The sequence below is a fragment of the Sinocyclocheilus grahami genome, unplaced genomic scaffold, assembly GCF_001515645.1.
Source record: "Sinocyclocheilus grahami isolate Dianchi unplaced genomic scaffold, SAMN03320097.WGS_v1.1 scaffold632.1, whole genome shotgun sequence".
NCBI classification, from domain to species: Eukaryota; Metazoa; Chordata; class Actinopteri; order Cypriniformes; family Cyprinidae; genus Sinocyclocheilus; species Sinocyclocheilus grahami.
In genome coordinates this window covers 582,829-597,425 of record NW_015505811.1, presented here as the reverse complement: position 1 = coordinate 597,425, position 14,597 = coordinate 582,829, and the positions used below count along the sequence as shown (strand labels likewise).

At 35.6% G+C, this 14,597-nt stretch overlaps 4 protein-coding genes across 4 annotated transcripts in view; 3 read left to right on the top strand and 1 right to left on the bottom strand.

Moving 5' to 3' along the window:
* Positions 1–538: 538 nt before the first annotated feature.
* LOC107558134 (GTPase IMAP family member 7) lies at positions 539–3,563 on the top strand. Its single transcript, XM_016241759.1, has 3 exons — positions 539–592; positions 1,257–1,300; positions 2,914–3,563. The coding sequence occupies exons 2-3, from the start codon at positions 1,279–1,281 to the stop codon at positions 3,561–3,563; spliced, it is 672 nt and encodes a 223-aa protein (XP_016097245.1). The 5' UTR covers positions 539–592; positions 1,257–1,278.
* Positions 3,564–7,201: 3,638 nt separating this feature from the next.
* LOC107558087 (GTPase IMAP family member 7) lies at positions 7,202–8,470 on the bottom strand. Its single transcript, XM_016241711.1, has 2 exons — positions 8,467–8,470; positions 7,202–8,356 (listed from the first exon to the last, which is right to left on the bottom strand). The coding sequence occupies exons 1-2, from the start codon at positions 8,468–8,470 to the stop codon at positions 7,593–7,595; spliced, it is 768 nt and encodes a 255-aa protein (XP_016097197.1). The 3' UTR covers positions 7,202–7,592.
* A 598-nt stretch (positions 8,471–9,068) lies between these two features.
* On the top strand, positions 9,069–11,373 carry LOC107558133 (uncharacterized). Its single transcript, XM_016241758.1, has 4 exons — positions 9,069–9,149; positions 9,306–9,876; positions 9,957–10,048; positions 10,649–11,373. Exons 1-4 carry the CDS (start codon positions 9,140–9,142, stop codon positions 11,203–11,205), a joined length of 1,230 nt encoding a protein of 409 aa, XP_016097244.1. The 5' UTR covers positions 9,069–9,139; the 3' UTR covers positions 11,206–11,373.
* Positions 11,374–11,786: 413 nt separating this feature from the next.
* LOC107558086 (GTPase IMAP family member 8-like) overlaps positions 11,787–14,597 on the top strand; it is a 4,178-nt gene continuing 1,367 nt past the window's right edge. The window contains exons 1-4 of the mRNA XM_016241710.1: positions 11,787–11,796; positions 12,078–12,669; positions 12,772–12,848; positions 14,024–14,566. Coding sequence (XP_016097196.1) covers positions 11,787–11,796; positions 12,078–12,669; positions 12,772–12,848; positions 14,024–14,566 — 1,222 coding nt within the window. The remainder of the gene's footprint in view (positions 11,797–12,077; positions 12,670–12,771; positions 12,849–14,023; positions 14,567–14,597) is intronic.

The following is a 14,597-nucleotide window of genomic DNA, read 5'->3' as shown; positions in this document are numbered from 1 at the left end:
TAAGCACATTCAGAGGTGATTATTGTGATCCACCCCTTTACCTTGTTCAAAAAATAATAATCAAACCCGCTGGATTTTCACTTTCGGTTACTGCAAACGCTTACCAGAAATTATCTTTCGGAAAAAAAAAAAAAAAAAAAACTTCTGAATTTATGTTTGCTTTTTTTTGTGAAATATTTTTAAACTTTATGCTGATTTCAGTTTGTCAAAAGGTAAGCTTCTAACGTGTTTGCATTTTACATAGATAAGGCTCAATAGTGGGGAATCTTTGAAACATTTATACATTTGAGCATGTTTCAGAGACTCACTGATGTTATCTAAAACAGAGTTAGATTTAGAGCTCAGCTTTAACTCAACTGGTACTGTGTGGTACTAGCAATCCCAATGTCTTACGACTGATTCCAAGGGAACACACATATTAATGTGAATGTATTTTGAACTGAAAATGTTGCTCATTAATTAATGTTAGGTCATTAGGTGTGCTTTAATCTTAATAAATGCTTTTTTGAACTTCTTTACAGGAGATGGCCACACTGAAGATTTCTGTGGAGGCATTTTTCTGCTGGGTGCAAACAGCTGGTGTAAATGTCGGGTGGGAAATAATATTCTTAACTTTGAACATTTCCTGCCAGAGTAGTCCACATTTGATGAAGAGGAATCAGTGGAGATAGGTGTCAATGGATTACTGTTATTAATGAGCCGCAGACTGTAATTAAGAGGTATATGGAGACATCACCTGTCCATGCATGATTTTGTTTGTTCTGCAACGTAGCCATGTTTCTCAGAGGGATGTAGAAACATTTGCACATTTTCAGCAGATGTTCAGATCGGTCAGTAGTTATGGTCAGTAGCGATGATAAGACATCAGCAAGGCCAAACAAAGTGGCAAATGAAAACCTGTAAAGGGTTCTCTATCAAAATGGAAGGAAAGTGTGTGATTTTAACAAAAATCTGAAGCAAAAGTGACTTAATCAAACCACTTATGACATGTTGGAAGAGTGTGCCTGATTTGCACATACAGTGGGGGAAAAAAGTATTTAGTCAGCCACCAATTGTGCAAGTTCTCCCACTTAAAAAGATGAGAGAGGCCTGTAATTTTCATCATAGGTATACCTCAACTATGAGAGACAAAATGAGAAAAAAAAATTAAAAGGTAAAACTAAAAATCTGAGTTTAGAGTCCATAATCTGAGTCCATTCCAGGATACAATCGATACCATGTATCGATTGATTAATTTATTTTCTCCTCAACTGCAGCTCATGGAGACCACAGGAAGCAATGACACAAGAGCATACATCAGGTAACATCCATTATTATATTAAAAATAATAACCAAAATATAATATGCATTTCTGTCATACTATAATTCCACATTAAGAAAGTGTTAGTAAAATAACAATTGGTCCCTCTGTAAATTCTCTTTGCCGCCTGGAAAATTCTCAATCCCTCAAAGTGTATAACGGCCGGGAAGCAAGAAAACACACATTCAGTGGTATTCTCAATACTTCAATTTATTCATAGAAACAAAGATATTATATAGGCATATGTCGAGGGGAGTTTCAACCCTTTAACCAATGAGGATATAGATGACATACATATAGGATCTTGGCCAAGAACATGTGTTTATATAAAATAGCCACATGTACAGAAAAACATGGACATATTAGGAATAGACTTTGGCGAAGGATGCTGAACTCTCTTCATAGTTCATCACGAACCCCTTTCACCTTGTAGTCCTAGCATTCATGTCCTTATTTGAGCATTTGAACCAAGAAAAGCTAATGCATACATGTGCGCATGCGTACCTCGAATATGAGTAAGATATATTTAAAACATAATACAAGAGAGAGAGAGAGAGAGAACAGATGGAGGAGGGGGATTCAGAGAGAATGCGTTGTATAGGGAGCGAGTGAGAGAGGGACAGGAAAAAAGAAAAGGAGGGGTGAAAACATCTGGAACCATTCTAAAGACAGAGAGTGTTTTCTAACAGAAAGAATTTTCTAGACTTAGAGGAGAACTTTTCACATAATAAGAGAAGACCATCAACAATTACTTCCAAGACTTTCACAAGTCTTTCTCACAATTTCAATAAAATCTCAGCTAAATGCTTTTGCCCTAGCGACGTATTTAAATCAGTTCAATACGTAACACAAAAAAAATCTAAATTTAAAGCATAAAAACATATATAAGTTCCATAAAAATAGAGATAAAGTGATAATGCTGCACTGGTATTGAACTTTGAGCCAGTACAGTAGATTTGAGATATTTTATACAGGCTAACACATTCTCCATGAGGTGGATTTTAGAAGATTTTAACATGATGTGGCATGATGATGGTACCAAGACCTCAGATGAGGATGAATTGCTTTAGACTAAACATTTATCCTTCCTGGTGAGCGTGATTTGACCAAGTGCAACATGTTCCTGAATCAACATCCTTGTTGATCCTGGAACATCATTCCAATCAACCAATCAGAATTGAGAGATAACTTTTCAGGAAATGTCAGTTTTAGGCTTACAATCAGGATTAGGTGCTTCTACACACTTGTTAATCAGCTATCATTTCACACTGATTTTAGGAATAAATTACGGGTAAGGTTAGGTTTGGGGTGGGGATTGGGTTAAGTCTGTATTTTTGGGCAGTAATGTTGATCCAGAATCAACAAAAGATGTTGATCCTGAAACATGTCTTACTTGGCAAAATCACGGCGACCATCCTTCCTGGAGTCCAGTGAAAAAAGTGCTGGGCGAAAAAAAGGACTCTTTTGGACCTATTTTACAAGTGTACAAACCAGGACAATCTAGATCTAAAAAGGCCCATGTCTTAAAAAGGCCCAATTAGAACAGATAGGATGCAGATTAAAACTGTTATTGTGTGTTAAATTTCTTTTGACATTTTATTATTTTTTTCAAGGAGGTAACCATGCTGCTATCAAGAGGAAAAACACTTTGACCATCGTGCTTCTGGGACAGACAGGAAGTGGAAAGAGCACCACCGGAAACACCATCCTGAGAAAACACCATTTTGAATCATATGCCAGTTCTGTGCCGGTAACACAGATGTGCCAAATGGCAGAGGAAACTGTTTGTGGAATCAAAATCAGGGTCATTGACACCCCAGATTTCTTTGACGAAGACCTAAAAAACCAACAAGAACAGATAAAGAAGTGCAAAGAGCTCGCTCAGCCAGGGCCTGACGTGTATTTACTGGTCATGGAGCTTGGCCGTTACACAGATGGAGAGAGAGCAATAGTTCAGAACATACAGAGAGCGTTTGGTGCAGAAGTGGTAAAAGAAGCCATCGTTCTGTTCACTAGCAAGGAGAAATTACAAGGGAAAACTGTAGCAGAGTACATTAAAAACACTGACACACAACTGCAAGAGCTGATCAGAACCTGTGGGTCAAGGTGTCATGCATTTAACAACAACGACCACCATGTTTCACAGGCTGAGAGACTGTTAGAGATGATTTTGGAAATGAAGAAGAAATATGGAAGTACTGACATTGTAGAACACTACTCATTTTGTAAGGAATCGGAGAAAAAAGACTGCAGAATTCAGTAGACACTTGCACACGATTCCTGTAGTAATTCTTCAAAACTGATTTACTGTCTTATGTGCTGAGATTATAGTTTGATTTAAAAACATTAGTTCATTTTTGCTAGAATCAAATAATATGCAGTACATCAGTGTTATGTTGCATGTATTACAAGTACAAATAAAGAGAAGAATATTCTTCAAAAAGCCTATTCATGCACTACAGTTTCTCTTGTCAGATAGAAACAACTGGGTCAAACAATTGAAACAGTGAAATATCTGGACCCCGAAATTTTTTTTATCATTTGCACACCAAAATACAATTTTCATGTGCTAGTCAGAGGTCAAATCTTTAAAGAATGTGGTCCCACAAGTCTGCATACATGTTTGTGATGTTTCAAGTTACAAAGTTTTTTCCTTTTAAGATGACGGCAAGAGAATGCAAACTGGTTATCTCTGCCTATAATTAACGTTCCTTCTGCGAAAATACAGTTTCTTCCTTGTAAGAAAGAAGCTGAAGAATTTCTTCCTTCTAAAAAAACATCCTGCATATCTGATCAACAGAGAAGACATACAGGTGTACTGTGTCCTTATTGTTGTTAAGCTTAGCAGAGTTCACATTATTTGAAGAAAATGTCTTGTTGTGTTCTTGTATATATGAGGACTTTCTATAAACTGGGATTTTAAAGGGATAGTTCTCCCAGAAAGAAAACTTTGTCATCGTTTACTCACCCTCAAGTTGTTCCAAACCTGTATGAGACTCTTTATTGTGCTGAACGCAGAAGAAGATATTTTGAAGAACGTGGGTAACTGAAAAGTTGATGCTACATAAATACTATGGAAGTCAAATTAAGTTAAATTACATAAATACTATAGAAGTCAATGTCATCAAATGTTTGGTTTCCCACAATCTTCAAAATATCTTCTTTTGTGCTTTCTTATAAAATTCTCATTATGCTATATCATTACTAAATATTTCATTTATCCCAAATTATCCATTAATAATGTTGTTCACTCATAAATTGATGTGAGGTGAATAAGCTCAGATTAATGAGGCCTACAATCAACCAGTTACATAAAGAAATACAAAACTTGTGCTAACTGAAAGAAAAAAGACTGAATTCAAGATTTGGTCATAGCATAGCATAATATGACATTTACAAGCCCAATTCCAGAAAAGTTGGGACATTTTGTGAAATGCCATAAAATCAAGAATATGTTATTTGTTCATTCTCTTTAAACTTTATTTAATTGACTAAAGTACAAAGAAAATGTCCAATGTTTGCACTGACCAAATTAATTTTATTTTTAACTCATTTTGATGGCTGCATCACACTCCAAAAACGTTGGGACAGAGACATGTTTAACACTGTGTCACATCAACTTGCCTTTTAATTAAAATGTTTAACTGTTTGGGAATTGAGGATACTAATTGCTAAAGTTTTGCAAGCCAAATTTTGTCAAATCTCGCTTGATACAAGACTTCAGATGCTCAGCAGTCTGTGATCGCCGTTGTCTGATTCTCCTTTTCATGACTGGTCATACATTTTCAACAGGAGACAGAACTGGATTGATCAAGCACGAAACCACGCTGTTGTAGCACATGAATGAGACCTGGCATTGTCTTGATCTAATAACCATGGACTTCCCATGAAAGACGTCATCTTGATGACAGTCTCAGTACAATTTCAATCCATTATAAGCATCCATGTAAATGGTACCTTCGCACATATGCCAGTAACCCATGCTGTTTGCTCTGCTGCAGCCCCATACCATGACAGACGTTTGCTTTTGCATCTGTCGCTGATGAAAGTCTTTGGTCTTTGGGACTGAGAATACTATGTCCATTTTAGTACTCCTGAGCCCATGTGGCTATTTTTAACACAGCAGCATGACTGGTTTCTTATGCAGTGCCATCTGAGGGCCCAAAGGTCATGCACATAGCAAATGAGATTTCCTGCCTAGCCCTACACAGAATGAGATTTCATTGGATTCCCTGAATCTTTTCACAATTTTATGTATGGTAATTGGTGAAAGACTTTTGACACTTCTCTCATGAAATTTGGCACAAAGTGATGAGCCATGATCCAGCTTTGCTTGCAAAGACTGAGATGCTCCTTTTATACCCAAACATGATACCCTCACCTATTACCAAGTCACCTGCTTACTGAACTGTTTCAAAACAGTTTAATTTTGATATTCTATAACCTTTTCACTTTTATTTTGCCTGTCCTAACTTTTTTGGAGTGTGTTGCAGCCTTCAAAATCAAAATTTGTCTTTTACAAAATACATTTAGGTTGGTCAGTGAAATCTTTTCTTTGTACTTTTTTAATAAAAGTTCAAGAGAATTAACAAATCACAGATTCTTGATTTTATTGCATTTTACAAAATGTCCCCACTTTTCTGGAATTGGGGTTGTACAAGCAATTTTAAAAGGCCAGTAATTTTTGCCCGGGAACACCAAATTAGGTAAAGGATTTACAGCACAACACAAAGGTGAAAAACATGTTTTCTAAGAACTAACAGGAAATTCCAGCCAGGTGGAACTTAAAAGGTCAAATGTGTTCATGTTGCTCAAATAGTAAAGCAAATGTGTGAACTGATAAAATATATCTTGAATAAAAAACACCTTGAATGCAAATTAAGCTGCATAAAAAGGTGTGGCAAATGCATAAATGTACAAATGCAATTTTTTTTCTACCCAGTCAAATGCCAAAAAATTCTTAGATATATATATTTTTTAATGGTCAAAAAGGGATGTGCTATGCAAAAATAATAATAATGTTGGAAAATAAAGGAAAAATTTAAATAATGTATTAATATGCCAAATTCTAATACATTATATATAAACACATCCAGAGCTTTCACAGTATAAACATTTTACTTGTATTTAACACTTTTACAATTTTACAGAGGATAACTGATTCTTAGCATATTTTAAAAGACAATAGGAACACCAAATTAGGTAAAGGATTTACAGCACAACACAAAGGTGAAAAACATGTTTTCTAAGAACTAACAGGAAATTCCAGCCAGGTGGAACTTAAAAGGTCAAATGTGTTCATGTTGCTCAAATAGTAAAGCAAATGTGTGAACTGATCAAATATATCTTGAATAAAAAACACCTTGAATGCAAATTAAGCTGCATAAAAAGGTGTGGCAAATGCATAAATGTACAAATGCAATTTTTTTTCTACCCAGTCAAATGCCAAAAAATTCTTAGATATATATATTTTTTAATGGTCAAAAAGGGATGTGCTATGCAAAAATAATAATAATGTTGGAAAATAAAGGAAAAATTTAAATAATGTATTAATATGCCAAATTCTAATACATTATATATAAACACATCCAGAGCTTTCACAGTATAAACATTTTACTTGTATTTAACACTTTTACAATTTTACAGAGGATAACTGATTCTTAGCATATTTTAAAAGACAATGGAAAAACTACTGTTTATCCCACTGTGCTCAATGTCTTAAAATGAATATGCAAATGTTATACATTGTTATTCAGATTACTCTTAAGAAATTTAATCTTCAGGAAGAAAGAATTGTAAAGACAGTGGCATATTAATGTCAACCTTTATAAAGACACTTTTCTTTCATGATTTTGATGCAAGTAATTACAGTACATCAGGCATATAATTAACTGCTAATCTAATGTATACAATCACTATATATGTACAAATATTACACTTACTAGTGGAGTCCCTGCTTGAATTGGATTGATTGGTAATATCTGCTGTATGGGGTTAAAAAGTCTTAAAACTTAGTATTTAAATCAAAGGTCTCAGTAGTTTAGACATATCATGAACGTGTTAGTATAAATAAAGTCTCTAAAAACAATTCAGAAACCAAAAAGTGCTATAGAATACAGTGCCTTCATATTAGATTCACAAGCTTCCATGTGTAATTATTCATTATGCTATGTGCTGCAGAGTCGAATAACATCATATTCCACAACTGTGTAACATCACATAAATGAGTTGTTTATGTTCAGAAGTAGTTTTCATATTACACATCTTTCTAAGATGTCTGATTTAAGTATCTTTAGTAACCGTAAATGCTGCTATCAAGACTGAACTGTTCGCGAATGCCTTCCATCAATACTTGTTGGAACAAAGCAACTCTGTCGTCAAGAATCCCAAGAAAGCTAAACTGATATTCCAGTAGCTCTGCGGCCGCTCTCTCCACATTCTGTTGCTGAATCTTTTCTTCCGCTTCTTTAAACATTTCCTGAGTGAAGCATTCTCCCCCATTTACTGCCACCATTTCATCAATTTTCACAATTAATCTACTCACTTGAGCTCGATTATTCCTGGCAGTGTTATTAAAAACAACATATCTACTACCACAACTCTGAATGACTTTACGGAGTTCTGCATGGCCGTTTTTCACATATTCTTCAATTGTTTGGCCATCGAGTGCATCTCCATGAGTGAAGACCACTATCATGTATTTTGAAGCTTCTTGTCCGAAGAGCTCTTGCAGGGCCTGGACTGATCTTTGCTCCTCGGTAGTGAAACGGCCAATCTGTATCACCAGCAGGAACACGTGAGGACCTGGTGCTGAGACCTGTATACATCTCACTATTTCTCTTTTGATGAGGTCTTTTGATTTGCTAGTATCCAAGATTCCAGGTGTGTCAATCACATAAATCTCTCTTTGGTCAAAGACCATTGCTTTTTTGCACCGCTCAGTGACAGAGTTTGCAGAAGGGCTTGATTCAAAAACCTTTCTACAAAGGATAGTGTTTCCCACAGCACTTTTTCCCACTCCAGTTTTTCCAATCAATACTATGCGAAGTGATGGATCTATCAATACAGCAAAGGATGAAAAAAAAAAAGATAATGAAACATGTACAGACAAAATCAGCTGCCTTGGATGGACTGTATAAAACAGAGTTTTGCGTTTTAAGCCTGGCCCATGATATTGTATCATATTAATATACATGTATGCTTTATGATGCAAATCCATAATTTCTTTTGATGTACATCAAAAGTATATGAGTCATATACTCATCACAAATTAATACTCATTAATAAATCATATATTACACTTATCTGTCCTTTAGCTTTGAAGTTAACTTATTGTATTTTTAATGCACATTTTATGTTTTTACAAAAATTACTCAAACAATAATTGACAGATTCCTTGTTTGCTTTCACAGAATATTTGACAATAGACTTTAGACATTAGATACTTTCAATTTACTCACAAAGTTCTAAACTATTTAAACATGATAAATGTTTGAGCAGTTTTGAGCTTTCAGCAGTTTACTAGAAACCATACTATACATTCAAGTAAAAAAGTTTTAGCACACAACTTACGTCGTGGAATATTATAGGGGCAACAACGCCAGCACTTAGAACAGTTCATTTCCTTCAGCAACAGTTTCTCTCGTAAACGACTGAACGACTGAACTAATGCGTGACCCTATTAGTACCAGTTTTTCTTGTGACGCCACCAGTTTATAAATTTTTTTTTGCATATATCTAGCTTTTACTTTCGTTTGATCACTATTTTCCTGCTTCGCCTCATGACAGATATAACCACAGGTGTTTCTCGCAACCTGGAGAACAGACTGGAAATTCAACATGCCAAAAGGTAAAATATAGTTGTTAGTTTGAGAGTTTTTGATCGGCTTTTTAAAGATTTTGCTCTTTTGCTAATTTTCTTTATATTCTCTGCCACTTTTGATATGTTTACTTCAAAATTGTCTATTGCATTTAATTGTGAGAAAACCATTTTCAATCTTCATAGGAGAAAATAAAACTGCACAAGTTTCAGACGATGACACTGTTGTCACCGTGGTGCTGCTGGGACAAAACAGCGCTGATAAGTGCCTGATAGGAAACACCATGCTTGGGTATAACTGCTTCCAGCCAGGAAAGTCCATGTATCAAAAGGCTCTAGGAAGAATGAGGGACGAGCTGCTTTACATTATAAACACCCCAGACCTTTTCTGGAGAATATGCCAAGAACCAGAAGCCAATGCTTTAGAGGAGATGAAGCCATCATACACGGGTCCACGCATGTTCCTCCTGGTTCTCCACGATAAACAGCTGTCCCAGGAAGAGGTGGAGATGTTTACCCAAATGAAGGAGAGATTTGGAGAGAAAATGACAAAAAATATTACTGTAGTGTTGATCGACAACAAAGAGACATCAAGACAGTCCTGCAGCATAGTGGATATAAACCTCAAAAAGATTGTACATGAATGTGACGAGAGAATTTGCGTCTTCAGCAAAGATACGGCAGACTCAGATCTGGTCAGACAGCTTCTGATACATATTACGAAAACGCCAGAGAAAGTAGAAGCTGATCCTGGCAGGTAAACTTCTACAAATGAGAAACATTTGGTATTGTCTCTTGTATTGTTCACAAAGCTTATTTTTATCTTTTCCCCTAAAGTTCATCATTATCCTGTAGATTACATGAAGACATGAAAAAGGAAGTTGATCAGAAGGAAAACGATGACTCAGAACAACCAAAGACAATGCCAGGTAATGCTTACTTATGTTTAATTATCTGAAATTATTAATATTCTAGTCCAACTCCAAATGCTGCACTGAAAATGTTTTTTAATGAAAGCAAACTTACATTCAAAAGTTTGGGGTCAGTATGTTTTTTGTACTTTTTTTTTTTTTTTAAGAAATTATATTTTATTCAGCAATGCTGTATTAAAATTATAATCACATTGATCCAAAATTCACAGTAAAGACTTTTACAGATTTCAATTTCAAATAAATGCTGAGAACTTTCTACTGATCAAACTAACTTGAAAAAAATCTATATCACAGTTTCCTCAAAAATATTAAGCAGCACTGTTAAGCACAACTATTTTGAACATTGATAATTTTTTTTAAAAATTAATAATGTTAGGATCATGTGACAAAATTCAGCTTTGCCATCACAGGAATAGATTCCATTTTTAAATATTCTGAAATAGAAAACAGCTCTTTTAAATTGTAATATTTCACAATACTGCTGGTTTTATTTTATAGTTGATCAAATAAATGCAGCCTTGATGAGAATAAGAGACTTCTTTCAAAAAAAAAATTTGTTTTTAATTATTCATTCAAATTTTTTTTATTATTCATAAGGGGAGGATGTGAATGTCAAATCATTTGGAGGTGACTGCAATATCATCACCATGGTGCTTCTGGGAGTGAACAGCAATGACAAGTGCCTGATAGGGAACAGTATTCTCCAGCATGATTGTTTCATGGCTGGAAAAGTCACATGTGAGAGGGTTGTGGCTAGAGTAGCTGATCAGATGGTCTGTATTGTCAACACTCCTGACCTTTTCTATAAACCAAGCCCAGATTCAGTAGCTGACAGTATGGAGGAGATGAACCCATCATATGCGGGTCCACGTATGTTCATCATGGTACTGCAGGACAAAACTCTCTCACAGGAAGAGATGGAGATGTTCGCCCAACTGAAGCAGAGATTTGGAAAGAAACAGCTTGAAAACATGCTTGTTGTGCTCATAGGTAACGAAGAAAATAACTTAAGAGAGACCTTTGAAGCTGATAAGACCCTCAAAAAGATTCTAGATGAGTGTAAGGAGACGGTTTATGTTTACAGGAGTAATGTGAAAAGCACTGAGCTGGTCGGACAGCTTATAGGACAAAAGAACATGCAAGCAGGAATCTGAGAAAAACTGAATATACCAGTTAGAAATCAGCTCAGTCCATCTAATATGTTCTGTGTGATTGATATCGTGCCATAAAACAGATTTTACTAAATACAAAAGAAGAGTTGTAATCCTACAGTGTAATGTCTATGTGTAACCAAAAGATGCAATAAACATATGCAACACAACCGCCAACAATTCCTTCATACAATCTCACTACCATCACGAATCTGAAATCAATCACTGTTCAAACACAGTTTCCAGTAACAGACTGTAATAGATGGAAACTGGAGTTGTTATTTGTTTAAAACTGCCAAAAGCTATTTTCACTAACTCCACCCACCATTGCTTGGATATTTTACCTTTAGTACAAAAACTAAAACATTTTTGCAAAACATGCAATGAAGAAATAAAGCCAAGTACAGCTGTTATCTAGCATACTAGTGACTCAACGTGTTAAACCAGATTTTGGACATGCCCTTTATTCTCATACTAAGACAAGTGTATTTTTCATTTTCATTTACTTACAACTGTCATTGAGTGCTAGATACACGTTCGACTCTTACTCTGCACATCATTTGTTTCTTGTAATACAAGTCAGCATGTTACAATGTAAGTAAGCCTTTTCTTCAATACATTTGAGTGAATTTAGTAATTGTAAAAAATTCTGTGTTTTGACTTGACAAAGACTGATAGTTGCAATAATGGCATCAATCTAATACTCGAGCTCAATTCCAACTCTTCCTTGTCAAATTAAATCACAAGAGTACAGAAAGGGATTTTTGGATTAGATAAGGGTTGTGGATTAAAGTTTCAATTTAGCATAATACAAAATTCAGTTTTCTCTTGACAAGATTTCAAAAGCTATGCATTATTTTTGTGATTTGTTATAGTGAAGAATGCAAAGGTGGAGAAATCTGGTGGAGGTGACAAGATCACTTTGGTGCTGCTGGGAAAGAACAGCAATGATAAGTCTATGATAGGGAATACCATATTAAAGGCAAACCGTTTCATAGCTAGCAAAAACACATGTACAAGAGCTGAAGAAAGTGTAGATGATCAGATGGTCTGTATCATCAACACTCCAGACCTTTTCCACAGGCCGAAGCCAGATAGAGAAACAGAGGAGAATATAGAGGAGATAAAAGTCCTATATCCAGGGCCACGTTTGTTTCTTCTGGTTCTGCAGAACAAACAGCTCTCACAGGAAGAGATGGAAATGTTCAGCCAGCTGAAAGCGAGATTTGGAGAGAAAATGGTGGAAAATACAATTGTAGTGCTAGTTAACAGTCAGGAGAAAAAATTGGAAGAACCATATGACCACGTGGATGAGAATCTCAAAAAACTACTAGATGAGTGTGGACAGAAAATGTGTCTTCATGACAAGAAAAATGATAACGAGCTGACCAATCTGGTAGCGAAAGAATGGAAGAGAATACATGAAATGCAGGTTAAAGAATCAAGCAACTCCGCAGCTCCTGAGAGGTAAGACGTGATTAAATCAATTAAAAAATAAAAGTCTCTGTACATAACTATAAATCCCTTTAGGCCTATAATTTAACCTGTAATATCATCTTAATCCTGTAGGATATATGAGGACATTGATGCGTATGTACAAATGAAGCAAACAAATGAAGCGTCATGGGTGTCTGAAAACAGCAAAGGTATATCTTACAAATTTCTCAACTTACTTTTCTCTGTCATCTAAAAGAATATGATCAAATCAACATGCCGTTTTTTTCTTATGTGCGTTTCACATCAACCTATCAAGTGATCTCAATACACGTGATTAAAGTTTACTTTTTTTACTTTTTATTATTTTTCATTCCATTTGTAAGCAGTAATGCTTATTTCCTATTTAACACATATTTACCACAAACAGCATAATGATTAAGGATCTGGGCTGTTCACAAAAGTTACAGTTGACTACAATTTACCAAAAGTACAAGATTATGATGAAAAGTGTCTGATAAATCAATGGTTATCAGGTGATATGTTCTGATAGGGTTGCAGACAACTGAGGGACAAAAACATACTAAATGCAAATAATGATAATGCAAGTCATGTACAGTAACATATGAAAGCGACATAAATGCTCAAAGAGTGCTCAATCAAAGAGTGTGTGTTCAACAATTTGGGATACATCAACATCAACATATTGGTGATATTCCCTCATCATCGAAATTATATGAAAATATGACCTGATTACATTAAATAGAAATTATGGACTTGGTATTGTGTTGGATCACCACTTGATGTCCAATGTGAAATCTGCAACTTTCAGCAAAACCAGGTGAAAACAACCATGTTAAATTATCAGAAATATTGTCCTACCAAGTTTGCCGCACACATCCTGAAAAGTGAAGCCAAAACATTTTGATAGCCATCTGATAGCTGGCTGCAGTATAGGTCATTAACCCTGCCCTCTCCATGTAAACGAATGGGACATAAGCCAAACTAAAAAAAAATCTAATTACACTTTGAATACATTTTTCCCAAATATGGTTTCCATCATTTTAGGTAGTTCTTATCACGCTGATGTATGTTCAAGTGTTAATTTTTCTAATAATTTTGCTTTTAATTAGTTATTTGAAGCTATACAAAGAGGTGTGGGGTCAAGATTGTGAGCTTGCAGTTGGGTCTGCAGATGTTTGGGGGGACTCGGGCTCCAACAGACGTCACTGGCGCAAGATGACAGTTTTCTGTAGTGGAAGGAAGTGAAGACGTGTCGTCCATCTTTTTTATAGTCTATGTGTCCTACATTATTTTTAAAACAATTACATTCTGCATTTAAACTGTGAAGTATGTTTTTTCAAAGATTTGTTCGAATTTATCACAGAAAAGTGCGTTCAGACATCTAGAAGTAAGGACATGATGACAGTGGTCCTGCTGGGGAAGATAAGCAACAACAAGTGTCTCGTAGGGAACACAATTTTTCAAAAAGATCATTTCCGATCAGAGAGGGTCCGCTGTGAGAAGATCGTGGATAATGTTGGTGGTGAGAAGGTCTGTATTATCAACACTCCAGACCTTTTTCATAAACCAAGCTCATCAGATCCAGAAGCTGACCGAATGGACGAGCTAAAGCCATCGTACGCAGGTCCACGTGTGTTCCTCCTTGTACTCCAGGACAGAATGGTGTCACCAGAAGAGATGGAGATGTTTACGAACGTAAAGAAGAAGCTTGGACAGAAAATGGTTGAACAAACAATTGTGCTGGTTAACGGTGATAAAAAGGTATCTTCAGCTTCAATGGACACACCATTGTCATTCAAAAAAGGCAACGAGATAATCCTGAATGAGTGTGGAAGCAGACTGTGTGTTTACAGCAAACACATGAAGAATACTGAACTAATCAAAGAACTGATGAAATACAAAGAAAGCATGAAGAACCAAACATCAGAAACTACAAG

Coding starts and splice junctions, on each gene's coding strand:
- LOC107558134 (XM_016241759.1), top strand. CDS start 1,279: ATGACACAAGAGCATACATCAG. Junction 1,301..2,913: donor GACACAAGAGCATACATCAG/GTAACATCCATT, acceptor ATTTTTTTCAAG/GAGGTAACCATGCTGCTATC.
- LOC107558133 (XM_016241758.1), top strand. Junction 9,877..9,956: donor GTAGAAGCTGATCCTGGCAG/GTAAACTTCTAC, acceptor TTTCCCCTAAAG/TTCATCATTATCCTGTAGAT. Junction 10,049..10,648: donor ACAACCAAAGACAATGCCAG/GTAATGCTTACT, acceptor ATTATTCATAAG/GGGAGGATGTGAATGTCAAA.